The following is a 27,774-nucleotide window of genomic DNA, read 5'->3' as shown; positions in this document are numbered from 1 at the left end:
GCGGGGCTCACAGGGCTGCTGAAACCACCAGCATCCAACTGGTCTTGGGTTGAAGAGGAAGGGGCCACCAGGCTGAGAGGAGAGGGCAGGGGGCCAGGAGCTGGGGAGGGGGCAAGGTGAGGGAGGCAGACAAGAGCCCAGAGGAGAGAGTTCAACACGGGAGAGTAATCAACAGTGGAGGGGGAGAGGTCCCTCAGGTGGCTGGGACTGTCCTTCCTGCAGGGAGGACACTCCCTCGGAAAACTCCCTCGGGAAACTCCACGAGGGCAGTGGATGTACGGAGAGGAGGCAAAGGAACGGAAGAGTCAGTAGAAATTGCACATCTACTTCCAGCTAAAACCTGCCAGATGGGAGCAGGTTTTCAGCAGAAACCTCTGGGCTTCTGACTTTCACAGGCCTGGGAGCCCTGTCCTCACTAGGAGGAACAAAGAAAACAAGGCCGGTGACCCTGCCCGCATTGTTCTCAGGCTGACCACTTCGCTTACTGAATCCCGAAGCCCCTCCTCTCTGAGGACACTCAATCAATCCCACTGGCAGCAGGGCCGCTGCAGCTCAGGCTGAGCTCTATCCAGGAAGCCACAGGGCCATCTTTCAAATGCAGACCTGTGCTCATGGAAAAGGTGGAACCAACCTGGATTTGAATCAGAGGGGTCTCTCGATGGCTGGCAACAAACCTCTGGGTAAATAACTTAGCTTCTCAGCCTTACTTCCTCTGTCTGCAAAATAACACCTACTCTGCACATATGAAAAGCACCTAGGACACAGTAAGCGCTGGATAAATGTATCTGCAGTCAATATTGTGATTCACATGTGTGTCCGTCAGGAACAAGACCCTGCAGAGATCTGAGACCCAGGAGCAAAGCTGCTCACCCCCAAAGCTGAAGCAGAGGGGCTGGCGCGTCCCGGACAAGCGGTAGAGAAGGACTAGGGGTTTCAAGTCTTGTGCCTGGAAGACAGGAAAGGGTGAGAACACTGGCCCTAACCTTCTTCACAACTGCCACCTCTTCCCATTTCCCCATTTTAACAGAGAAAACTGTCGATTTTCAGCCTGATCCTCCTCAGGCCACATGGAGGAAGGGACTGTGGCTCCAGAGATATTCCCTGGCCACCTGATGGCTGGGAGTCAGGGGTGGAGGGAAACGGGCAAGCCCAAGATGCCCCACCCCATCCCTCAGAAGCCCCATCTCTCCTGGCCTCTGCCCCCCAGAGGCTCACAGTCACCCTGGCCAGTTTCCCGTCCAACCAAGCAAGTTGGGCAGGACTGCTGAGGGAAAGAAATGTCACCATTGGTCCCATCCTGTCTTCACCACTTCCCCGCCATCACCCTGGCAGCCGCCGGGTACCTCCCCAGGTGAGGCTGAGGCCAGGACGTGTTAGATGGCAGCCTCTCTGAACTCTAGTCCAGCTCGCTCCCAGCCCCCACCCAGTGTGACCATGAAGCAAGACATGGGCAGTGGCTCGCAGTACAGGCTGCTCAGCGGATCCCCTTGGAGGTTAAATAAATGCTATGCCTGGTCCCTGGCCACAGATATTCTGTTGACCTGGCACGGCTTTTAAAAAGCTCCAGAGGTTGATTCTAATATGCAGGCGCTGCCCTAGTGGAAGCTGACAGGCGGAGGGAGGTTCAGGCCTTCTCCATCTTCCTGTCTAAAATGGAGTATGCAGGGCAGAGAGAAGGAATTCTTGGTATTTTCCTCACTGCCTCTCGCCCCGGGTCAGGTGACCAGGGTGTGGCTCAGAGGGCAGCTGTAGTTTACAAGCAAGACATTGGCAAGGGCCCAGTGGTGCCACCCTGATACCTGCACCAGCAGCCAGTCCAGCTCGCCTGAGCTTTGTCTCTCCCAGGGAAGGAGGAGATACTGGTCCAAAGGCAGCAGGGCCGCACCCATCTCCTCCAAGACCAGAGCTGGGCTGTTGCAGAGCGGACTTTGTTAACTTGTGGTTGCTTATCTGTTTTCTCAGATTTGCTCTGATATCTGTCTGGAGTATTGATCACATTTGAGAAGAAGGCAGGCAGGCCAAATCAATGGCTGGCGGCTTTGGTGTGCTAGGACGTCAGCACAGGGCCTAAAGACCCAGGCTTGGCTCAGCTCTGCCAGTACCGTCTTGAGATCCTCCAAGAATCTTTGATTGCTTTGCCTGCCCACTTCTCCGTAAAATGAGGAGGTTGGACTATGACTACTGGAGTCCCCCTGCCTGGGCAGGTGATACCTCGCCTACCTCCTCCCTCCACAGTACATTCAAGAAAGTGCATTTCTATCCTCAGGATTTAGCTCATCGGTCACCATACTACTTTTTTAACCTGGACTGCAAACTGAGATCATCTGAGAGAGCTTGGAAAAATACTCCTGCCCGGGTCCTGCCCCTAGAGATGTTGAAAGAAATAGTCTGGGGCCTGAACTGCGAACCAGGATGCTTCAAAGCTCCCCCAGGTGATTCTAATCTTATGTTCAGCCAAGTTTCAAAAGCACTGCCCTAGATCCAATCCATTCTCCCTCCTTGTTAGGGACTTGAGTGCGGCCCCACTCCTGACATCAGCACGAGGCCGGCTGTGCATGCATACAGGCGGAACTGTCCTCTTGTCCACCTTTGGGCTTCCCCCAGCCCACCCTCCTGGGCCATCTCTCAGCAGTCTCTGCAGAGCCCAGAGGCGCTGCTAGGTCTCACGCTCAAGAGGGCAAGCCCCTGCCAGATGGGAGCAGGTTTTCAGCAGAAACCTCTGGGCTTCCGACTTTCACAGGCCTGGGAGCCCTGTCCTCACCGGGAGGAACAAAGAAAACAAGGCAGGTGACCCTGCCCGCATTGTTCTCAGGCTGGGATGGTAATCCCCTGGGGCAGGGGGCAGCGGAGCATCCCTCCTGTGAGAGCAAGCCCAGGGCAGAGCTGACCTGAGGTTGCAGGTTTGGCTAAGGCAAGCAGTGAAGGACTGGTGGGGCCCGAGCTCAGATGGAATGTCAGCATATGTTCTCAGGCACCTGGACGGCTGGGCTGATCAGTGACCGACACTGGAAATTCCTGTGCGGGCAGACACAGGGGACCTCGAGGGCCCCTTCCTGGTCCCACAGCACCGTTGTGTGCTTGAGAAGTGGCCCTGGGGAGCAGGAAAGAGCCCCCTCCCTCCCAAACACACGTAGCAGATGACCCTCTGAGATCATGCTCTCAAAATCTATCCCTGCTTCATCTTCTCAGGGAAGGTAGGATGTGTCCAGGGAGGCTTAAATGACAAGAGGGGCATCCTTCATCTACCTGCAGCTTCTCTACCCCAATTCACAACCACTGCCCTGCCCAGGGTGGCTGGGGCCCAGGTCCGTGGTACTGTGTTGGTGTCTCTGCTCTATCTGGGACACTGAGGCCCGGATTTGTGACTTTGTCCCCTTCTCTTCCCAGAGTTCAGATCCCAGGGGTGTCTGATGCCTCTCTGCCCTGACTGATGCCAAGAGGTGTCTCCCAATTAGTGGGACAACAGTGTCAGCAGGGGCAGGAAACAGTTTCAGCTGGGACCCCTTGAGCCTGTCCAGCTGGGCAAAGCAGCCTCCCCCATTCCTCCATAAGGCTGTGGGTCACTAGGGAGAGGCTTTCCTTCTAAGGTGGGGTTAGGCAGCTCTAACCCAAGCCCCTGCACTTGGATTGGGCCCCTGGCCCATTGTCCTTTCCAGGGAAGCCAGCAGAGCTCTCAGGCCTGGCTCACTCCTCCCTGACTTGGCTAACGAGGGCCTGAGTCAGCATCTCCCCACCAAAGCCCCACATTCATCAAGTACCTCTCACCCATAACTCCTCTACCACTGTCTCATCTGAGACCTAAGACCCTGAAGGGAAACCAGGCAAAATGGATACACTATTCCCATTCTGTAGATGAGGAATCTACAGAGAGGCTAGAAAGATGGTGAAGCCACACAGCAAGCTGGTGACCGAGCACAGAGCAGGTGAGGCCCCATCCACAGAACAATCAGCCTTCCACTCCCCACCCGGAAGTGGGCTGAGAAACACCAACCAAAGCACAGCAGGGAAGGTGCAGGTGGACACTGGTGACATAGCAGAGATAAAAGGCTATGCTGTGTGGTCACACCCACGGATCTGACTATGAGTTAGGATAAGCAAGTGCCTACGTTCCCTACCCCATTCCCCTGCAGATGCCTCAGATTTACCCTGACCTTGGGGTGGGGTCAAGGAGCAGCCACAGGAAGCCACCAGCCACTCAAGGTTTCTAAAAACAGTCCTTGGAGCAGGCCAGAAAGGAGGCCATGGGAACTGCTGACTCACCAGCTCCCCATCCCAGGCCAATGACCTGAGGGAGGTACAGTTCACGGGCCGCTCGGCTGCCCCTCGCGTGCTTGCCTGATTCCCGTCCTCCCAAACCCAGGTCTACACTGGCACACAAGCTGGGCTGACCAGTCCCTCTACACAAAAATCATGCATGGGCTCTGTGAGCAGTACGGGGAGAAGGCAGAGGGGAATGGTCACTTCTGAGTTCCAAACCCTGACTCCAGCATCCACTAGCGGGTGGGGCATGTCTTATCATGTCTCTGAGCTTAATGCTCCGTATCTGGAAAACAAGAGTCACGGCTTCACTGTGTTGGCATGTTGATTACAAAAAATGATGAACGGCTCAGTGCTGGGCACATGGGGCGTGTTCCAGAAACGAGCACTGGGAAGGAAAGTAAATGTGACTATTATTGATCTGTGAATAGAAGAAGGGGCTTGGGGAGGACGCCTCCATTCTGAGGGTCTGTGTCCACTGAATGTGGCCTTCAGAGCTGGGGAGTTGGGCTAGGTGTTGATAGCAATGCTTTCCTTCATTTACCACCTCCTGGGCATGGGCCAGTCCCTCCGGCTCAGCAGTTCTCCACCCCGCTGTGCCTTTGCAGGTGCCTTCCTGCAGCTCACTCTCACTTCAACCAAGTTTCATCTCAATGTCTCCTCCTGAAAGAGATCATGACACCTGAAACACTAAGCCTCCGTCCCGCTCCCGCTCCTCACCTCACTGCACTGATCACTACCTGACATTCTACTAGGCATCTGTTTCTCTGGCTTCCTAGTTATCTACCCTAAATAGATCACGAGCCCTTCAAGGAGAGACTCATGCATTCCTTAATCACAGAACAGAGCCTAGCTCTAGTAGGTGCTCAAGTATTTGCCAGATGAATGACTGAGTCTCCAAGACGTGTGCCTGCCTTCCAAGGCAGGACGGTGGGCTCTGGCTCCACTGGAGAACGCAGGGAGCCCAGACAGATGCAGGTACAGTGCGGGTTGATGACCATTTCCAGGCCCTCGGGCCTCCTCCCTACACCACCTGTCTGCAAACCCAAAGCCCCCGGAAGGTTCTAGCCCTGGTGAGTCAGTTCCCCTGCGGACTCTGGAACCATCAGGATTCCAGAGGAAGGAGGCAGGTGGGTGAGGAGGGGTGGGGAGGAGCTGAGGGATGTCTGGGTGTCTGAAGGCCTGATGGCCCCAGCTCTCCCCATGCATGCTGCTGCTTTCCTGCCCTCCCAGCAGCGGAAAGGAAGGATGCTCCGATCCATGAAGCTCCTTAGTCCTGGTGGCTGCCAGTCCTGTTCCCCTGGACACATCTGCCTGCCCTGGCCCCCCTTGCCGGGGGCTCTAAGGACAAGGCTCACCACTGCCAATACCGCCAGACTCCTACCTCCCTGGGAGGAAGCTGGCTTCTGACCCCTGTGCCACATTTGTCTCTCTAGGTTACATCTGTACCCTTGAACACAGTTGGAGCTGACGCCACCACACCTCTTGCCTCTCAGAATTCCCCTGACAAACCTAGCAAATTCCCCAACCCAGGGGCCTCCTCACCTGCTCTTCCCTCCTCCCCTACCCCGTGCCTGTGGCTGGCAGCTTCGGGTAATAAGTAACTGCCATCCTTGAGGGCTGAGATTCTGATAAGAGATGATTAACGCTACCCATTTATTATAATTTAAGATTATCAAGTGGTTAAACTGTAAACCTCTTCATTAATTAAAAAAGAAAAGCCCATGAGGAACCAGGAGATGGGATTAATCCTGTACCAGGGGTTGGGCCGCTGGGTTTCTCTCCCCGTATGAAGTATGCTCCCTGCCTGCTTAATACACAACATTCCCCTTCCCACTCAAACCGGGACCCCAAGGAGCTCATTCGAGGAGCTGGTTTTCTCATCCACCACGGCCTCTGAGCATGATCTTGCCCCCATCCTTCTTCTCAAAGCCCCCTGCAGGATCCTCCTGAGAGCCAACCACCTGTCCCAAAATCCTTCCTTATTGTCTGACTCTAACCTAAATCCCTCCGGCTGCAGTCCAAGCCCATTTCCTTTGGTTCAGTCTGCGTCTGGAGACAGACAACAGCTGGCCTCCATCCTCTCTGGAATAAATTGTACAAGAAACTACCAGCAAACCAGCACAGACATCTTGGGATGGATGGCATTCTTTGCAGGGTGGGAGGGAGCTTTCTGCCATGATGACCCCCACATCCCGAACGCAAACCCCACCAGAAGACTGAGTCATGATTAGAGACAAGAGCAAGGTCTCAGTGCCCAACAACCTCAAAATCACTGGGCCAAATGCAAAAGGAGGCTGGGAGCGGTGGCTCACGCCTGTAATCCCAGCACTTTGGGAGGCCGAGGCGGGCGGATCACCTGAGGTCAGGAGTTTGAGACCAGCCTGACCAACATGGTGCAACGCCATCTCTACTAAAAATGCAAAAATTAGCCGGGCGTGGTGGTGCATGCCTGTGGTCCCAGCTACTCAGGAGGCTGAAACAGGGAGAACTGCTTGAATCTGGGAGGTGGAGGTTGCAGTGAGCCGAGATCACACCACTGTACTCCAGTCTGAGTGACAGAGTGAGACTCAGTCTCATAAAATAAATAGAAAAGCAAAAGGAGTATTTAGGAGTATTACCCTACTCAGATCAGTCAGGCTCCCTGACTCAGATCTCAGGCCACATCAGTTACCGTAGGGGCTCTGGCCACCAAGGCCCCCATTTGGAAGCCACAGGGTTGCAGTTCAAAGATGATCCCCAGATAGTGTAGGAAAGAAGAGGGAGCCTACACACGGGGCTGGTGCCCCTGACCATGCACTACCCCTGCCCTCACTACCCAGGTATGCCAGAAGCAGAGAGGCCAGCTAGGCACAGTTGTCCTGCCTCTTCTGCCCTGTATGCATTTCCCCCCGCCAACCATCCATCCCCAGCCAAGTAGGGCGTGGGACGTGACTGGGATTAAGAAACAGAGAGCCATTTTGTGCTGAAGGTATGGAAAAGTACTGCCAGGCCCTCTTAGTACAGAGAGGCTAGGCTGAGGTGAGGGATGGGGAGAGAGGGTTGGAAAAACCTCCAACTCCCCTAACCCGGGGCCCAGGATGAGAAGTCAGGCAACAGGAAATGGAAACTCTTCAGTCTGAGACACAGCCCCATTGTGAGATGCGAGGGGCAGAAGGAACGAGGCCACGCCTCAGACACACACACATCCTTTCTCTGCTCCACAAGGGCTGGGATTCTAAGCACAGACGTTTCCAAGCCTGTTTAACCCCTAACACCCAACCAGGCTCTGGCAAGGCCTCAGCCTTCCTGGTGGAATGAAAGAACATTTGACAGACAAGCCTGTATAGCACTGGCTCCTCCCTAGCCTGGAGTCATGACTGTGCTTTCTTCACCTGTAAAATGGGAATGATGCCACCTCCTCATCAATTCTCAAGGTTATGGATCAAAAGGCTCGATGGAGAGCATGAAGGCAGGTGCACAGGCAAGTTAGAGATGCTCCCGATGCATGCAGTTTGTGTTTACAAATGTCCATGGTTGTGGGGTAAGAGTGCTTTGTATGCGGCTGGGAGGACAACGAAAGAAGGGAGAGTAATGTGCCAGGTTTCTAAGTCGGGCAGGGAGCAGCCTCTATGTCTTACACAGCTGCATCCTGTCCCCCTGTGAACTGTTTTCAGTGAGTGGTAACAGGGGCAGCCACTTCTCAGACTTGCCCAGGGAGGTCCATCTCCCCTCAAGCCTGCTGAAAAAGAGCCCTTCATCCTGGGCTGCTGAGAGCTAAACAACTGTCCAAGCAGTGGACTGCCAGGACGCAGCCTGTACTCTTCATGCCCCTTGGCCCTCTCGCCATGTGTAAAATTAGGCTCCTGGCTACTTCCCAGGAAGGGTAGGGGAACAGGAGGGCAAGGTGTAGAACAGGCGGTTCTCTTCACCTTCACTCCCCCTAGGGACCCCTGAGCCATGTCCCTCTTTGGAGGCACAAAAAATGTAGCTGTGCACACCTGCCATAAATGCCAGATCTAGCCAGGCACCAGCTCCCTGACCCATACACAGGGCAAACCACCCAACCTATTAACCCAACAAAGATGGGACCAGAGTCATGGACAAACTTCCGCTGCTCAATGCAGCTCAAACCAGGGTCAACTGATTCATTAAGTGTTTGCTGAACACCAACAATGTGCCCAGGCACTGGGCAAAATAAAGGAAGTGCAAGACACAGACCCTGCCCAGGAGAATCTCATAGTTTAACAATAGACAGGCAGCAGTCAGGAAAGAGGTACATGACAGCAGAAGATGGCAGAGAAAGCAGCCAACAAATCAATAGCGAGACCAGGACAGTTCCAGGGGCTCACTCCATGCCCCTTTCAAGCCCAAGCAACGGTGAAGCAGGGCAAGAAGCCCAAACACAGATGGAAATGAGGCTCAAAAGACATGAATGAACAAGGAACCAGAGCAATCTCCCAGTCAGGTGTTCCACCCACTCTAAAAACAGTGCTCGGCCCTCCTCCCCCTCCCCTACTCCACCTTTCCTGGCCTGCAACCCCCACCATGGACCCTAAAAAAAACCTGGAAAACTCCCGAAAATTTTAGCCACCCCCTTCTTCCATTCTTTCTAGATTTGTGGTGAGAAGATACACACATAGTTTTCACCTTAAGAAGAGAAATACCTGCTTAGCTGGTAAAATCACCTGATCAGTGTACATTATGAACCATAAGGGCTGAGGGATAGTTGGTGCTTTCCTGCAGAGTAGGAGGCTGAGAGGCTGGGCTGGAGCAGGCCATTAGAAGGAATCTGGAGACTATAAGGAAACAAGTCAGAGATCAATGAAAAAGGATTCTTTCTACAGCCCGGTCTGCCTCCTAGGGAGCCACTGCTGAACAATCTTGAGTCCACGAGGACTGACCTGGCAAGGCAATCACATGGCTTGCACAAACTACATGCTTTCTGTCAGCTGGTCCAGGGGGTGCGCTCACCTCGGCTGTGCTTACAAGTTTTCCAGTGGATAGGACCAGAGCAGGAATGAAAGCTGACGAGGCACAGAGGGAGGCCAGATGTGGCATTAGAAACCTCGGCTTCTGACCCAATACTCTAGCACTGCCCAGGAGAACTCTCACATGATGGAAATGCTCTGTATCTGCGCGGTCCCCTGTGGCTACTGAGCACTGGAAATGGAGCCAGTGACTGGAGAACTAAAATTGAATTTTATTAGTTTTAATTTTAAATTGGCCGGGCGCGGTGGCTCAAGCCTGTAATCCCAGCACTTTGGGAGGCCGAGACGGGCGGATCACGAGGTCAGGAGATCAAGACCATCCTGGCTAACACGGTGAAACCCCGTCTCTACTAAAAATACAAGAAAATTAGCCGGGCGAGGTGGTGGGCGCCTGTAGTCCCAGCTACTCCGGAGGTTGAGGCAGGAGAATGGCGTGAACCCGGGTGGGGTGGAGCTTGCAGTGAGCCGAGATCGCGCCACTGCACTCCAGCCTGGGGCACAGGGCAAGACTCCGTCTCAAAAAAAAAAAAAAAAAAAAAAAAATTTTTAAATTAAGCAGGCAGGCTGGGCGCGGTGGTTCACACCTATAATCCTAGCACTTTGGGAGGCCAACGTGGGTGGATCACATGAGGTCAGAAGTTCGAGACCAGCCTGACCAACATGGTGAAACCCCATCTCTACTAAAAATACAAAAATTAGCTGGGCATGGTGGCGAATGCCTATAGTCCCAGCTACTCTGGAGGCTGAGGCAGGAGAATCACTTGAACCCAGGAGATGGACGTTGTGGTGAGCTGAGATCATACCATTGCAGTCAAGCCTGGACAACGAGAGCAAAACTCTGTCTCAAAAAAGAAAAGAAAAAATGTAATTAAGCAGGCAGGCTGGGCATGGTGGCTCAGGCCTGTAATCCCAGCACTTTGGGAGGCTGAGGTACACAGATCACTTGAAGTCAGGAGTTCAAGACCAGCCTAGCCAACATGGTGAAACTCCGTCCCTACAAAACATACAAAAATTAGCCGGGTGTGGTGGTGCATGCCTGTAATCCCAGCTACTTAGGAGGCTTGAGGCAGGAGAATGGCTTAAACCCAGGAAGCGGAGGTAGCAGTGAGCCAAGATGGCAACACTGCACTCCAGCATGGGTGAGAGAGATTCTGTCTCAAAAATTAAATAAGTAAGCAGGCATAATGATTAGTAATATCAAGTCAAAAAGGTAAAATTGTATAGCGGCATGTGGGTAATGACTACCATACTAGTATCAAGATTGTATCAAGCACATCCTACCTGCAGCCTCCTTTGGCAGAGCCTGCCTCCCCGGGACCCTCAGGATGACCCATGCCATGAGCCACTGTCCATAGCACATTCCTGACTTTGGATTACACACAGTCCTGTGCTGTTTCAAGTCTTGCCTGTGCTTGTGTTTTCCGTTCATCTGAAGGACAGGGCAAGTCTTGGGCCCCCATGGGACTGGGTGGAGCTGAGAGCACACTAGGTCCAAGGCTGCACTCGTCCATGGGCCTCTGCAGGACTCCCCTCCTGGACCACACCACCTTTGTGTGGGACACGGATCAACACTGGGAACAGCCGGATAGGTGTTTCTGGCCCTGCCACACTCTCTTCTCGGTGACTCTCTGTCCTGGTATCCTATCTCCAACTTGGTCTGCAGACCAAAGGCTCACCTAGTTTCTCTTGTCCTTCTCCTCAAAGCATTCCACAGCACTGCTGTGCAGGAAGCTAGCAGTCTGCTATCTAAATTTAAAGACTCAAAAGACAAGAACGAACTAGGCTTGAAAGACATGAATGAACTAGGACCAGAGCATCTCCCAGTCAGGTGTTCACTACAGTCCCCAGGAACCAATCCAGGTTGGTATCCTTGGGGGGGGATTGGTTCCAAGACCCCCTGTGGACACCCCCATCTGCAGTGCTCAAGTCCCACAGTCAGTCCTTTGGAGCTCACAGATACGAAGGGTCAGCTATACGCTTTTAGTGATTATAGAAGTGATACTGGTTTTCAGAGTATGTTCTGCTAAAACCAGAGGTTTGTATACCTCATACATTAAAAATAACCAGTGTGGAAGTGGCTAATGGTACAAGCATATATTTTATCCCTTAAAAAATTGAGTTATTTGTTATAAAAGCAACACGAGCACATTATAGAAAATGTGAGAGGCAGAGAAAGAGAAAGTCATCAATAATCCTGTCTCCCCAGCTCAGCCCTGCCTGGCTTCTGTTTTTAAATTGAGTTTCTATGACTCAATACTAACGGAGAGAACCACACACTTTAACTTGCATCTCCCTGCTTTCCGCACCCCCTCATCTCGCTTTTGTATAACTTGAAGTCTGGTTCATGCCTCAGGCCCACTTTGAGAAACACCAAATGGAAGCACCAGGTCCCTATTCCAGCCTGTCAAAGAGTCTCCCATGCCACAGGCCAGAGCCCACCAATTCAGTAAGCACCGATTAAATTGTGTGCAGAGCAGTGGGGAAGAGGAGTGTAAGAGTATGTATACACAGGTGGGAAGCTGGCCTCAGGCAGCTTAGAGTCTAGGGAAAATTTTAAGATGTATACATAGGCCGGGTGTGGTGGCTCATGCCTATAATCCCAGTACTTTGGGAGGCTGAGGTGGGCAGATCACGAGGTCAGAAGTTCCAGACCAGTCTGGACAACATAGTGAAACCCTGTTTCTACTAAAAATACAAAAAAATTAGCCAGGTGTGGCGGTGTGCGCCTGTAATCCCAGCTACTCGGGAGGCTGAGGCAGGAGAATCATGTGAACCCGGGAGGTGGAGGTTGCAGTGAGCTGAGATCGTACCACTGCACTCCAGCCTGGGTGACAGTGAGAGACTCTGTCTCAAAAAAAAAAAAGATGTGTACACAGTAACCCCAACACTGGGTAGGTGGAGATAGAGGGTTTGACCACATGCAGCAGCTCTCAGTCTCAGAGCATTCCAAAAAGAGAGGCTGTGCCAAAACTCAGTTCTGTGAACTCTGAATTTCCAGTGTGGTTGGTGGTGACAGGAACTTTCTAGAACAGGACCCAAAAGTACCTGCCTCGGCTGTGGGAGCCTGCCCTGGGTTTAGACAGACATACTCCCAGAGCAATGCTGACACACGCTTTCACCAGGCAACCTGTTGACCTGTCTAAACAGAGCAGAGTGTGACCAGCTAGGAGGGCACTGCATGGATGATGGGCAGAGGGGTATGGTCAGCACAGCTAGGAGGGCACTGCACGGATGATGGGCAGAGGGGTATGGTTAGCACCCAGCACATCTGTTGGCTTGGGGGAGAATCTGGCCCGGCAGGACACCCACTGCAGGGGCTAGTGACAGTTTTCCAGATTGTTTCCCAGGAGGTGGGCCCGGCTGAAGGGCAGAGGGGGGCTCCGTCGGTGCTGTCTCTGGGTTTGGGGGCTGTTGGGAGAGAGGCCAAAGGAGAGAGAGAAACACGGCTTCATGGTTCAGGACATTCATTAATAATTACCCTCATGCTTGGTGCTAGGTTTTGGATCCAATCAGGTACAAACCAAGGGCTTGCAGGGAGGGAGGGAGGGGAGAGAAGGGTGGAGACCAGGCAACAGCCCCTGTGCAATGTCCTCTGACCCGGGGCAGAGGAGCCTAGAGGGTAATGGAGCTAGAAAGGAGGTAACCCCTAGGCCAGGGTCAGGGGAGCCACCTAAACAGCCCAAGCCTAGAGGAACTTTTCTACCTTGAAGCACACAGGCCCTCACAATATGCCCCACCCCAACTCAATCCATAATATGCATTGCATGGTGACCCGCTCCCACCACGGTATGGCCCCACCAACCTCAAAGGCAGAAATGATGTCCAGTAATTCATTCCCACAACCTTAATCCAGCACTGGGCATACAGCTGGCACTTACTAAGTGTTTTTGGCCTTATTGAACACGTGCTCAGCTCAGAGAGGTGCAGTGACCTGGACTAAACACACAGCAAATCAGCAGAGCTGGCCCAGGACTCATCTGTCTTCTAGTCCCCCAACTGTGGGTGAGTGTAACTCTCTGGGCCATGCATTTGGGTGGATTGCAGGGCTGAGGCTAGAGTCTGGGAGATGGGGGAGGTGGGGTGTTGAAAAGCTGTTAATCAGGACACCCTCCCTTTTCCTGCTAGGCCGGGGGGTGCTGACAAGACACTACTGCCTCGGCTCGCCCCGCTTCGCCCACTCAGCACTTATCCCCTTGGCGAGAGGCAGCCCTTCCACTCGCTGCTCTGAAGGGGGCAGGGATGCTGAGAAGAGAAGGGCACCCTTCCAAAGCTAACACTGTCAGGATGCATTCCACTGCCCGGGAGGTGAGAATTTTATTTGAACAGGAGTGATAGGGAAGGTAGGGGATGGACGTCTTTCTCCTCCAGAGAGTCTGAATAGGTGCCTACCTCCATCCTGCACCGGGGGCATGAGAGGAGCAGGAACCTTGCATTAGACACAAAGGGTACCCAAGCCAAAGTAAACATCCATAAAGGGCCCCGCCCTGAGGTCCTTGGCATGCTACAGAATAACCTGTTCCAAACCATGTGGGCAAGACTAAAGCGATACCCTCCCAAGGTGCAGACCAGAGTCCAGCTAGAGGTTAACCCTAGGGAAACAAAGCGGGTGGATGTGACACAGCACGGGTTTAGCTGACTGGGAGGTCAGACAGAAACACAGCGAAGAGGCAGTTAGATCTCCACTACCTGATTCTTCCTTGGGGGTTTTAGTCTCAGGGTCCCCTGACCACAGACCTGTCAAGCAGCAGGGGTTAGAAGCACTCAACAAAAGTCAGGGGCCTATTAGGGCTGTCAGGATAGGTGTGGGGGAGGGGCTGGGGATTGAGTTAACAGTCCCACCTCTGAGCTGTGGCACCCACTTATGTAGCCAGAATGTCAAACAAAACTATATATGGGGCTGGGCGTGGTGCCTCGCGCCTGTAATCCCAGCACCTTGGGAGGCCAAGGCGGCCAGATCACCTGAGGTCAGGAGTTGGAGACCGGCCTGGCCAACATGGCGAAACTGTGTCTCCACTAAAAATACAAAAAAAATTTGCCAGACGTGGTGGTGCGCACCTGTAATCCCAGCTACTCAGGAGGCTGAGCCTGGAGAATCACTTGAACCTGGGAGGTGGAGGTTGCAGTGAGCTGAGATTGTACCACTGCACCCCAGCCTAGGTGACAGAGTGAGACTCCACCTCAAAACAAAATGCAACAAAAAAACTATATATGGTCGATGTGGTCAGGAAACAGCAGTACTTTGGGGTCAGAACCCAGAAGACTGAACAGTGCAGAGCTGGGGAGCAAAGGGGCCAGCTAACACATGCACGGGGCACTTCCTGGGTGCTGACAGTGAGGTGTGTGTGGAAAACCCAGTCTCAAGGAGTAGCTTGTAGCCTAGCAAGATTCGAAAGACTGGCAGCAATTTAGGACATGACAGCCTCTACGCAAAGCTCTGGCTCTGGACTCAGAGGGCATGGGTTCAAGCCACTAACTAGCTCTGTGACCTCGACTAAGTTACCCTCTGCCTCAGTTGCCTTGCAAAATTAGGTTCCCCACAGTGCCTGTCACTTAGCGTTGTTGGGAAATCGAGACAATGTAGGCCATGGCAGCTCCCATTATGGCTGACATGCGGGACTGGTGTGACTCTCCTTGCTACCACCTCCCAAAGTCCTTTCTGTCATCAGTGGATACGAACGTCGAGTTCTTTGTAAAAGTTGAAACTCACTGCCAGGTGCGGTGGCTCACGCCTGTAATCCCAGCACTTTGGGAGGCCAAGGTACGCAGATCACCTGAGGTTGGGAGTTCGAGACCAGCCTGACCAACATGGAGAAACCCTGTCTCTACTAAAAATACAAAATTAGCCGGGTGTGGTGGCACATGCCTGTCATCCCAGCTACTTCTCGGGAGGCTGAGGCGGGAGAATCGCTTAAACCCGGGAGGCGGAGATTGCAGTGAGCCTACCATTGTACTCTAGCCTGGGCAACAAGAGCAAAACTCCATTTCAAAAAACAAACAAACAAACAAACAAAAACACTATTCGCGTGCGGGGTGTAGAATGAATCTCCTCCGTTAGGAGCTGGCCCCTGGAGTTTCCTGTCTGTAGTGTGGCTGACTGGGATCAACGGCAGGGGGCCAGAAAGAGGCGGGAACACACAAGCTGGAGAGTCCAAATCACTCAGGGCCACAGCCAGGGCTTTGGTTTAGTCTAAGAACTAAAGAGGAGATGCTGGAGGGTCTTCTGAGTCTTGAGATCACGATCTCACTATCAGGATCCCTGACTGCTGGGGCAATGATCTGATGGGAACCCTACTAGGAGATGTGGCAATCACCTTTCTTTGGGGCACAGCTTCCAAGAAGCCTTCCCTAATTGCCCCACTTAGCTCTAATTGCTCCTTTATTGTACTTCCCCCACCCCTGGTGAGCAGAGTAACCTAGGGCAAGTTACATAATCTCCCAAGGTCTGGGCCTTGACTCAGGAGGCTGGAGGCCAGTTAAATAACCACTAAGCTCCCTCGGCCTCACATTTTATGACTTGCTGCCACGAGTGGTGCCCAGAGCATGAGCCACCCCCTGCCAACCTCCAAGACAGGCTGGAGAAACCAGCCAACAGCTCCTTAGGTGCAGACGCAGGAGGAGCAAAGTCCAGGGCTGGAGAGACTCCCTGGGGAGCACGCAGGCATCAGACCCTTTCTGCCTGAGGCCCTGGCTGGCCCAGAAAAACATCCTCCTTTCCCAGCCTGGGGTTCAACACAATTTCAACTTTTGCCTCTTATCTGGGAAACTAGTGGGAGGGGAAGCTGGTGCTCAAGATCACAGGAAGGGGCGTGTTGGAGCAGGTTAGGAAATCAGGTAGGCCAGTTTAGTGTAAGTAGAAGTAGTCTGCACCCCAAAATACCATCAAGAGCTTTTTCAACTTAAAGGCCTTTTTTTTTTTTGAGACGGAGTCTAGCTCTGTCACCCAGGCTAGAGTGCAGTGGCGTAATTTCGGCTCACTGCCACCTCCGCCTCCCAGGTTCAAGCGATTCTCCTGCCTCAGTCTCCTGAGTAGCTGGGAGTTCAGGTGCCCACCACCACGTCCAGCTAATTTTTGTATTTTTAGTAGAGACAGGGTTTCACTGTGTTGGCCAGGCTGGTCTTGAACTCCTGACCTCCTGATCCACCCCACTTAGGCCTCCCAAAGCGCTGGGATTACAAGCGTGAGCCACTGTGCCCACCCTAAAGGCCGTTTTAAAAGGGATTAGAAATAAAGTAAGAATGGCCCAGGGACAAAAGGCCTGGATCTGGGTAGGCTGTGCTGTTAGAGTAATCTGAACTTGGTTCTAGAGATTGTTCTGCCCCCAGCTAATCCTCACCAGGCCTTGGTGTCTCCATCCAGCAAAGGGGATGGCATCCATTTGGCTGCCAGACCTCCCAGAGTCAGGCCCACAAAGTCATAGAAGGTCTCAGAAGAATGGGTCCGCAGAGAACCGTGGTAAGGGCAGGTTGGGGTGCACATGAGCACAGTCTGTGTAGCTGCAGGCGTCTTAGAGGACTGGGTGGTGTACCTGGTGCTGCTGGCAACACCCTGCAAATACTTTTCTCCTTCCCCCTGGAGTGGTGCAGGCTCCAGTCATGCCAAAGGTGCCCCCAGCTAGGGAGCTGCCCTTCTCCACAGCAAACACTGTGGGCCTCCCCGCCAACTCCGCTTCTCAGAAGCCTCTGAAGATCAAAGAAGTCTCCACAAGGACGGGGCAAGGAGGCGTTTTTCTCCCACCCCAGCTCATCCACTTGCCCTCCTGGTTTCCACAGAGAGGCAGAGACCAGGGCTCATTCTCTTGGAGCAGTCCTTCAACAGGTCTGGGCACACAGTATGTGCTTAGTAAAAGATCTGCTGAATGAGCAACTGGATGGTTTGCTCTGTCTCAAGTTCCTTGAAAGCAAAAACCACGGCTCCCCTCCAGCACCAAGGGCAGACCTGCTCAACATGCTCTTGCTGACCTCTGCTGCCTGGGCCTTATTTCACAGGGGAAAGGAATTTGGGAAAAGTTGATGGAACAAGGGATGGGGGTAGGGGAAGAAGAAGAGGGGGCTCCTGGTGATAAACAGACTCAGGCAGGGAGAGCAGTTTATTCTGTAAAGTCCCTCCATCAAAGGGGAGAGAATAATAATAAGCTGGTCTTGAAGGCTGCCTCCAGCTGGAAGCTGCACTGAGTGAGTCTTACAGGCATTTCCTCTTGCAAGGTGGGTATAATTAGTTCCATTTTCAGATGATGCAATGGGCTCAAGGCCTCACAATTTGTAAAGGCAGAGAGGTGGTATTAAATCCCAGGTGTGACTTGAATGCTGGTCCTTAACCAGGTTCCACTCCAGCCTGGGCAACAGAGTGAGACTCTGTTTCAAAAAATAATAATAATAAAAATAAAATAATGGCATCCCTACTCCTTCCACGACTTAGAGCCTGTGAGACCAAGGACCAGAGTCCGGGTCTGGGGCACCTGGCTTCATTCACTCTGCTGTGACCTTGCAAGAGGCTTGGCTACACTGACTAGACTTCCAACCAAAAGGGACACACAGCTTTTGGCATCCCCCTGAGCTGAGCACAGTGCCGGACAGACGGACACAACAAACGGAGCAGGACTGAAATCCACACACTCACTGAGCATCCTGAGAGCCAGGCCTGGCAACACAGGCCCAGGGCTGGGAAGACATGGCCACTGCCCACGAAGGTTGCAAACGGTCTAGCTGGACCTAACAAGCACTCTAAGCCTTTTTGAATGAATGGATGAGTCCAGAGAGGGAAAATCTGGCCAGGGGCACACAGCATAAACCAGTTTACAGGTAAAAGTAGAACCCAGGTTAGAATCAGTTTTTTCCTACACAGTAGTTCAGATGCGGGTTCCTTATCCCTAGCCCCAAGCACGGAAGCACTTGGACAAATGGAAGGGGGCTCTGCTGTGTCCTCCCCACCCAATGTGGCCAACAAGGCCCCTGGCAGCCCTATAGGACTGGAGACTACACCACTGAGCGAAGCAGGTCCTGCTACCAGCTGCCCTGCACAGCTTCTCTCCCAGACTCAGGGGGCCAGCATCCCCGCTCACAGGAGGCGCCCAGCGAAGCAGCTGCAGCCAGATTACAGTGGGGCACGGGAGGTGACAACAGTCATAAGTACACATCCCTGCCTAAATATTTCAGCAGGAAACCCAAATATTTAGATGGAGGAGAGGAAAAAGAATGCACATTTCAAAGCCAATCGAAGATGAGAGGGGAGGCGGGTAGTGTCTGCCCCGAGTGAGGGCCCAGCTCTGATCCCAGACCCTGGGTAACCATCAGCCAGGGAGAACACCCGTGAGACCATCTGGTCCCAGGAATTCTCCAGAAAAGTTTTAACCAAGGCCTGGGACAAGCCAGGACTGAGCAGAGCCCTGCTAGAACAGAGAAAGAAGGAAACCATCCCTATTTTTAGGTGTTGACCATCAACAGTTTTAGGTGGTTAATTTGCAGGAAATAGAAAACAGTGGGTGACTGACTCCACTAGGAGAAACTTGATGGGTTTTATCATCTTCCCTTGTCCCCATCCCCAGATTAGGAGCTCACTGCATGGTGGGTCCTGCAGGGTGGTGTCAGGGACAGAGTACACAGAGGAACTGGGTACAGGAACAGCAGCTAATACGTAGCCGGTCACCTGTTACCTGTGCCAAACATGTTAACATGTTAACATAGATTCTATGGGCATGAGGGACATACTGTACTATTATCCCATTTCGCAGATGAGATGACTTGCTCAATGAGGTCACACAGCTCAGTATCCTGAACTCTTAGCGCCATGCACCCTGAGACTCTGAGGACACCACATATGCCCTGTACTTTCTTGCCTCTATGCTTTGCTCCCTGCTTTTCCCACCTTCAAGGTAGCCTCACACAGAAGAGAATAGTTCATAGTGTGAGCTCTGGGTTCAAAACCTCGCCCTTCCACTTCCTAGCTACGCAGCCTCAGACAAGTTATTCAACCTCTATGGTCCATTCTGTTGCTTCTACTGCGAGGTCGAGCTGATCATGGCACCTACTGCAGAGGGTGGCTGCCATGATACAATGAGATGATGCACATCGGTGGCTCCCACAGCCTGGGGCCATGTAAGGGCTTGTAACTATTGGTTGCCCAAGCCTGTCGCTCCCAGCCCCTGGCTCCACCTCCACTTATGGACAAGATCGAAGGCTCGGAGTCAACAAGGGGGATTGAATCTCAGTCCTCTACCCAGCAGTGTAGACCTAGGCAAGTCACCTGGCCTCTGGTTTCCTGTCCAATGGGAATAGCAATACCTAGCCCACAGAACTGGTTCAAGGAGACACCTGGTAGGCACTCCACAGAATGCTCACAGGGCTACTGCCCATGCCACTCACCCTTCAAGCCTGCCTTCTTCTAAGTGCAGGAGTAAAAATTCATCTCTTGCCCTGGTGCACACCTGGAGTCCCCAGGTGCACTTACCAACATCAGTCTGATAACAGCTCCTTACTATTCTTCCTCCAGGTTAGGGGTCCCCTGAGGGCAGGGGCTGTGTTTTGTTTGGAGCCAGGTCTTCCACAGGCCAAGGAGTTTGGCTACAGGCCTCAGAAAACAGAAAATGAATCCCCCCAGCCCCTTCAACCTTTGCCCATCTCTCCAGCCTCTTCCATCTACAACCCACCACTGAGCACTCCGGACTGTTATTTCCTCTCATTTTACCACTGCAGCCCAATTATCTTTCCTCAGCTGCACCGAGCTCCAGAGGGTTAAAGACTCTCCAATATCTGAGGCTTCACCAAGCGCAGAAAGGATAGCCAGTAGGCAGGGCCCCTTCTGTGTTTCCAACTCCACTGCATCCAGGTCTCTGAGGTCCAGAGATTGGGATAACGGCTCACCGGAAACCTAGAGGCCTTAGGCAGCTGAACAGAGCTACAGCTGGAGCACACCACCGCCACTTCTACATAAAGGGACAGCGAAGATGCAATCTGGGAAGGTCACCAAACGGGAGAGGGAATGTCTTTGGCTGGGCCAGGGACCCAGACCTGGACCTCCCAGTGGGGCTCAAACTAGAGTGTGAAGGTCAGTGGGTTTTTCTGGGGGCTGCAGGCTCTACGGGCTTTCTGGGAAAACCCACACTACATCACATCAGCAGGAGAGAGGAAGGAGGGGGTGTCCTTATCAGAACACCCACAGAGTGAAGGCATCAGCCCACAGAAAAGTCGTTAGAGTAGAATGTTCCACTTCTTTTATGCTGTAAATGGCTGTGGAGGAAACTTTCTGAAATGTTGTTCCCTCCCCTACTTGAAAAATGCAAAACTTTGATGGAGTTCAAATTCCTTGGCAACACAGAAGAGCTTAGTCATGTGACTCTCACCTCCCTGGCCTGTGGCTACAGCCTGGTGGGTCCATCCTGCGGAACACCTCCCCAAGGGCTATGGGCAAGAGACAGCCACCATCCCCATCCCGTTTCCAGTTCTTTAGAAGTTTGGTTGATACACACCCAGACGCAGGATCACTGCATCACTCAGTAGTTTTATTTTTAATTGAGGAAACTCCATACTATTTTTCACAGTGGTTGTACCACTGTGCAAAGCAAAAGAAAGACTACATGTTGACTCCACTTAGGAGACATCTAAAGTAGTTAAGTTCACAGAAACAGAAAGTAGAATGGTGGTTACCAGGGGCTGGGTAGAGAGGGGGAAGAAGAATTGTTGTTGAAGGGGGTATAATTTCAGTGTTGCAAAATGAAAAAGTTCTGGAGATCTGTTTCATAACTGTAAATTTACTTAATACTGCTGAGCTGGGCTTTTAACCGTGGCTAACATGGTAAATTATATGTTTCTGTGTTTTTTGCATTTAAAAAATTCAGTTGACATTCTCTCTATTCTCGGAAGATCTTCCTGATTCTTTGTAATACCAATGAGATGCCCACGACACCTGGGCAGACGCTGCTCCATTGCAGCATAGGAATATCTGGGCGTAGCAGAAATGGCAGCTAACACTTAGCATTTACGACGTGCCACAGACTATTCTAAGCAGACTATGGTGTGGCTTCAGAGGCCACTCCCACAACCATCAGGCATACTGCTTGGATGGTGATTCCTTCAGCAACACCACCAAGGCCCTGCAGTGGCAGCTGGAGAAAGATCCCTAACGAGGGCAGCACATCCTGTCTCCATGTACAGCCATCCTTGGGAAGAACGGAACAGGCAAGGGTTCTTCTGCATTATTCCAGAGGTCCCTGGGGACTCAACGAAATTGCAAAGAGATTTGCTTCCATCTTCTCCAATCCCTAAAAGGAATATTGGAAGGAGGCAAACCTATTTCGTGTGCTTTCCTATGGTCTCCTACCTCACTTCTCTGTACCACCCCAGTTCTGGCCAACTGGTTCTTGCAGCACCATGCAAATACAGCATCCCAATTTGGACAAAGACTGTCTTGGAGGCTCCACTCAGGGGTCTGGCTCCTCTGCTCCCCAAAACTTTGCACTTCTCTCCCTCTTCCCACCACCACCAACCACACACACAGTTCAGAGGCTGAGCCCAATCTGCTAGCAAACAGCCAAGTTCAAGATGAAAGCCTTTGGCCCGAGGTCAGGGCCAGTCAAGCACAACATCCAAAACCGGGAGATTGTGTTTCTTTTAAACGCCAGACTATAAATAGGGCAAAACCCCAGGAAAATATTTAAAAGCAACAATCATCACCTCCTTTGCATCCCCCACCCCCACTGGAAACTTTCAACACTTGCTAATTTCTGCCCTCCATAATTCTCTATTACTGTGCCATCTGTAATCATCCTAAGGGTTCTAGTGAAACTCTCAAAGCAATTTAATAAACATTCACTTTCACTGTTAAAAAACTCTGACCAGAGCAGTTAACTAAGGCAGACTAAGGCTTTTTTTTTTGGCTGTCCTCAACTTTCGAGTGGAACATAAATAAGAAACAAGCCATTAGGAAGGGACCTCTTCAATTTCCTCTCAAAAAACCAGCTTATCCACTTTCCACTTCTGCAGTTCTAGCCAGTAAGAACTCACGCTCGGACCCAAGGATGTGGAGGCCTCCAAGATCCTCTCTAACCAAAAGAGCTATTGTGTTCCCTTTACTTACAAAGGCAGTGAAGTGGACCAGTGCATTTTACAATTTCCAACAAGGCTTGAGACAAAGAGGGTGTTCATAGTAACCCTCAGCTTTCCAAAAAATTCAGCGTACCCCATTCTAAATATTTCGGTCACATGTAATTTTGTCATATATTCCATGTTTTTATTTTTCAAATCTGGGGAGCAGGATTGGTGTTAAAAGAGTGTCAGAACCTCAAAATTGGAACTAGCCTTACTACTTTGGACTGGAGTGTGTATAGACCAGTCCAAAGGGTTCAGAAAATCAAAGGAGGCACACGTGGAAAACCTTAGAACACAAGAAAGCACTTTGGAGCTTAGGAAGGAAGGAGGCCAGTAGGATCCAAGAGGCTTCCAGGAACAGGTCAGCTATATGAGCAGTCAAGCAAAACCTGGACTTTGGTCTGGGATGCTAGACAGAGGGCAGGACCTAGGGCAACCCTACTCCACCCCCAGGAGACAAGGGACTCTCTAGAGCCACAGCAAGAAGCCCGCAGTCTGCCTTCCCCAGGCTAGGAGAAAGGGCCAGTCTCCGTCTTCTGTCAGGAGTCTCTTCTCCCTTCCTTTCCCAGTTAGGTTTTTTTTTTTTCTTTCTTTCTTCCTTTTTTGAGACAAGGTCTTGCTCTGTCGCCCAGGCTGGAGTGCAGTGGTGCAATCCAGGCTAACTGCAGCTTTGACCTCCCAGGTTCCTAGCTGCTCTTTCTAATCCAAGACCCCACTCTGGCTTGAGATCATCTCCTGAGAGCCCTCCCTAACCCCTCAGGCTGGACCAGCCCCTCGGTAAGCGACCTCCTGAAAACCTCTGCCGTAGCCCACACCCACAGTCTTGTTCCCAGTGGGTTTATGTATCCTTTTGTCCAGCAGCTCCAAACCCAGCCTAATTCTTTGTATTCTGAGAGTCTTGCCCAGTGTCTGGCACATGGTGGATGCTTAATAAATGCTTGCTAATTTCCATGTACTTTGAAACATGAAACTTAGATTTGAAACCTGACTCTGCTCTATGTGATCCCAGACAAGTTACATCACCTTTTCCCCTAATTTTCCTCATTTATGGGGTGGTCTTCAAGATTAAATTAAAATAAGAATGTATATAAAACGCTTATTCAAAGTGGTCTGGCGCATGGTGGCTCTCAAATCCTTCCTGTTTCTGATCACTGCCCACCAGAGGCAGAAGGCTGAGAAGGGCTGTCACTCCTCCCCTTCAATCCCACCCCCACTGTTTTTCGGTGGGGTGGGGGTTGGGGGCTTCTGAAATGAGAAGTGCAGAGGGGTGGACTGATACATTACTTCAGTAACAGAGGCCGGGTCAGCCAGGCAACAACACAGGAGACGCCTGTATGCCATTCCCTGTGCTAGGGGAAATAGAAAATAGAATTTTCCAGCAGATCAGCGTCCAGCTGAACCAATTTCCTAAGCTCAGTCACAGAGCAACAATCTTCACAGGCCCAAGAGGGAGGTGCAAGCTCCTGGGGCAGACTGCCTGGTCATTCCCCCTCCCCGTCCCGCCCCACGGGCTGTGCCTCCTGTGGTGTCCCTGTGGCCACTCTATCTTCTCTGGGCTTCAGCTTGCTTACTTGAATACATACTGTAAAGAGTACCTGAAATAAGGCAGGTAGGTAAAGCTGCCTTCCTCAATAAATGCTAGGGTCAGGAGACCTGTTCACTTTTTATAGACATCTTGCCTAATGTTTCTACTTTATTGGAGCCTCACCAAACACTCATTTTGCAGATGAGGAAAGGAAGGCAAAGTTAAGTTACATGGCTTGATGGGTAAATGGCCGAGCCAGATAGCAAAACCAGCCTGTGCCCTCTCTCATAAAATGAGGATAACAGCACCCACAATGCCCAACACAGAGTAGGTTTGCTGTAAATGTTAACTTCCCTTGTGAGAGTTTCTGCAATTTAGGACGAGGTTTGGAGAATGAGTCACCAAAGATCTTGCTTGAGAGCAGGGGTTCGAGATGGTTCTGAAGGCAGGAAAGAGGATGATCACGTGGTCCCAGGCTGGCGGGTCACTGAGCACTTGAAAGTCAGTCTGCACCTCACTTCAACCACAGCGGAGGGAAGGAAGTACCTGACATTCGGCGGGTATTTCTAAAGAAAGGTGACTTAACTCCCTTTCTCACACATTTGAAAAAGCACACACAACACTTCCAGGGTAAGAGAAACCCCAACCCAGACTGCACCCCATCTCTTCCAACAATCTTTGTCCTACCCCAGGAATTCCTAGCTAGGGGCTCCTTCATGATTCCAAGGTGACTCAGAACCAGCTAAAACACAGAGCCTCAGGTGGAAAATGCCCAAGCAGCCAGATGGGAAAGAAGATTTTTGAGTTTTCCTTTTTCCTCAAACCAATATCCTGAGGCCTGAGGCAGTACCCCAAGTCACAAGAAAGCAGAGCAAGGCAGATTTCTGCAGATTAAAACTGATGCCAGCAAATGCTTCCACTTGTCCATTTTCATTTCTTGGGTTTTTCCTATGATGGGAGGGGACTCACCCAGTTGGGGTTGGTTTGGGAGTTTTTTTGGCCGGGGTTGAGGACAGGGCTGTCCTTGTTCAAGAACTAATCTATAATCATCTCCAAAGCAGACTGGCTTGATGCCGAAATCCTTTTTCTAAAAATTACCTGCCCATTACTTTTTTTTTGGGGGGGGGGGAGGTAAATGTTGACAGATTTAACAGGATCGCTAAATAAGAGGCATTTTGTTTGTTCAAATACCTTAAGAAGCCGTCTAGCCTCCAAAGCTATGACCACCAGCTGCACCCGGCTGCCTAACCCCTGGACCCACCCCACCACCACCCGCCCCCCGCCTTTCCCTTCTCCTTGTGTTTTGAAGTTTATTTTCCCACATTTAGCCTTGAATTCTTTCCTTCCTTCCCCTGCAGTGCTGGAGCAACAGCTTAGAGGGAAACACTTCGAGGGCAGCTCCAGGCTTTATCATCCTTGCCTGCCCTCTTCCCCCTCCAAACAAAGCCCTGTAACAAACTAAACACAAACTTGTTCTCTAGAGGAATTGTTTCCTCAAGGGAAATCATAAAGTGACCCCCTCCCCATAACACCCCCCCCCAGGGTAGATACCCATCAGAAGGAAGCCGTGTAGACTCTTCACGCCAGGACTGCTGCCGCTAGGAGGTAAACCAACCAACCACCTGCTTTAGCTTATCCTCCCCACCATCACCTCCCAACTGCCTCTACCCGGGAAACTGCTACAGGGCAAGAGACTCTCCACTAAAACCCAACACTAAGCCTACTGGACTAAACCTCCCCTTCCACGGGACCCCTCAGAGGACAAGTCTCCCCACACACCGCTGCCAGCAAACACCTATATGCTCATCTGTATGATGCCCATCGATCTGGGGACAAGGTTTTGATGTTTTCCAAATGCTTCCAACCTAAAAGTGCACGGCAGAAATAAGGAATGAGGAGGATGGGTTCATTCCTATTTCTCACACGGGGAAACAGAGGCTGGAAAATGAGCGACAATTAGATAGGCATAAAGTATTGGGGTGCTGCTGTAGACTAAACGTTGCTCATCAGACCTCCTTTCTGTTATCTTTCACCCTGAGAGCAATAGAACACCTTGGACAATCTACCCCACTCCCCACCTGCTGCAATCTAGAACTTTCACCCAGGTCCTGGTCATTCCAACCGGGGGAGCAGGCCAAGAAGGGTTGGTGGATGAAGCTGAGCCCTCGAGAAACTGGTGTAGAGGGCCTCAGTCCCCAAATTGGCCCCAAAGTCTCAGCCAGGATAGGCAGCCCTTTTATCCTAAGTGAAGTCAATGTCACCCATTGGGCTGTGCACCAGAAGATAAGCGGTTCCCAATGCCAGCACGGAGGGAAGTCCCCCACCCACCCCAATTCCGCACACTCTCTCCGACCCACTCGCAAAGGGACTACCCGGGTATTATTCGTTTGTGCAACCTGCTACTTTCACAAAGTTTTACTCCAAGCCCTTGAAGGATGTCTCCGCGAGATAAGCCTTCCCGGAAGCCTGAGCGCGTCCCCAGCATTCCAGGCACCACCCCTCATCCCGCGGGTTCGGGCCCCACAGAGCCCCCAGCTCCTCTCCAGAACCCTGCTGGGGGCGGGAAGATTTTGCCCAGGCTCGGGCTGGGGGACCCTCCAGCCGCTCTGCCGGGTTCACGTTTCTTAAGAAAAGCCTAGCAGGCTTGGCACTGGCCCTGGAGCGGGGAGGTGGAGACACGAGGGGATGGCACCAGGCTTGGCTCCCAGACTCCGGGAGCGTCTCCAGGGAAAGATAAACGCTTTTATCCGCCCCACAGCCTCTTTCCAAGGAGGGAGGTACCGTCACACCCACACTGAAACACTATGGAGCCCAGTTCACCCGGGAATCAACTCCAATTTATCTCCGGCCAAACTAAGTTCCAAAGAGTCTCCGCGCTTGGGGGACCCCCGTGTCCCTCGGGTGAACGACGGATCCTCGAAGCCTGATCCATGATGAGACATGCTCTCTCATCACCCCCTGGACCTTCCACAGGGACTGAGGGTCACCCAAAGCTGTGAAGGGGGTCTTCCTTTCAGCGCCCCCTAAAGTTCAAGCCAGCTTCAGATGTATATGGGGGTACAGGCGGCGACTGACCTCTAGGATCTTGTCCAGGCCCTCCTGACCCAGGCACGGGAACTCTTTGAGCAGATGCAGCTTCTGTGTGTAGTAGTTTTTCTTGGCCTCCTTCCAGTGCGGCTCCTCCAGCACTTCGAAGATCGCCGCCCCGATGGCCAGGTAGAAGATGATGGCCGAGGTAAGCAGAGGGCCCCGGTCCACCATGGCTCCCGAGCAGCCGCCTCCTAGAGAAAGCCTCTCCTAGCCCCAGCTGCTCCCAGTCCGCCCGCCCTCCAGCCTCTGAAAACAGCTGTTTGAATTTGGAGCTCCGCATGCGCAGTGCCCGGTACTCCCCCCAGCAAGCACCGCTCCCCGGACAAAGTTTCTCGGCCAAGTTGGCCAACGGAGCGCGGGGAGCTGCGTGGGGCCCCACTCACGAGGCCCGGGGTGGGCGAAAACCAGGGGGGCTGAAGAGGCGCCCTGGACCGCGGATGCGTAAGGAGCGGGAGGAACACCAGACTGGACTCTGGGAAGACACGTGGACCGCTTCTCCACGCGCCGCTCCTCCGCGCTCCACTAGCTGTATGAGCCGCTCCCGCCTCCGCGCGCCTCTTTAACCAGCGCCCGGCGCGCTCTGCCCCCCTCCGGCTCCGGGCTCCGACCGGGGAGGAGCCCAGGCAGGCCCCGCCCCTTCCCCGCGCCAGCAGCCAGGCGAGCGCAGGAGCGAGCGCGAGGTGAGCGCTGGAAGAGGCTCCGCGCTCCCGGCGCTCCCGGGGTCAGCCGCCAGGGGAGGCTGCGCCGCCCGCCCAGACCTGCCCGCCCCGCGGTGCCCGAGGGGTTGCGGTCTCGTGTTTGTTATTAGAGCTGGCGTGTTAACTAAAATGATTGTGACTGAGGTCAAGAGTT

The 27,774-nt window shown here is 52.4% G+C and overlaps 1 protein-coding gene across 1 annotated transcript in view; it reads right to left on the bottom strand.

Annotated features, from left to right (window-relative positions):
* The window catches only part of LOC105474560 (potassium two pore domain channel subfamily K member 5), a 40,173-nt gene extending 12,699 nt beyond the window's left edge, over positions 1 to 27,474 (bottom strand). The window contains exon 1 of the mRNA XM_011729352.2: positions 26,908 to 27,474. Coding sequence (XP_011727654.1) covers positions 26,908 to 27,093 — 186 coding nt within the window. The 5' untranslated portion in view covers positions 27,094 to 27,474. The remainder of the gene's footprint in view (positions 1 to 26,907) is intronic.
* Positions 27,475 to 27,774: the final 300 nt, after the last annotated feature.

Source organism: Macaca nemestrina, chromosome 5 (assembly GCF_043159975.1).
Source record: "Macaca nemestrina isolate mMacNem1 chromosome 5, mMacNem.hap1, whole genome shotgun sequence".
Lineage (NCBI taxonomy): Eukaryota > Metazoa > Chordata > Mammalia > Primates > Cercopithecidae > Macaca > Macaca nemestrina.
Note: the sequence above shows the minus strand (reverse complement) of the source record. Positions and strands in the feature narration are given on the sequence as shown.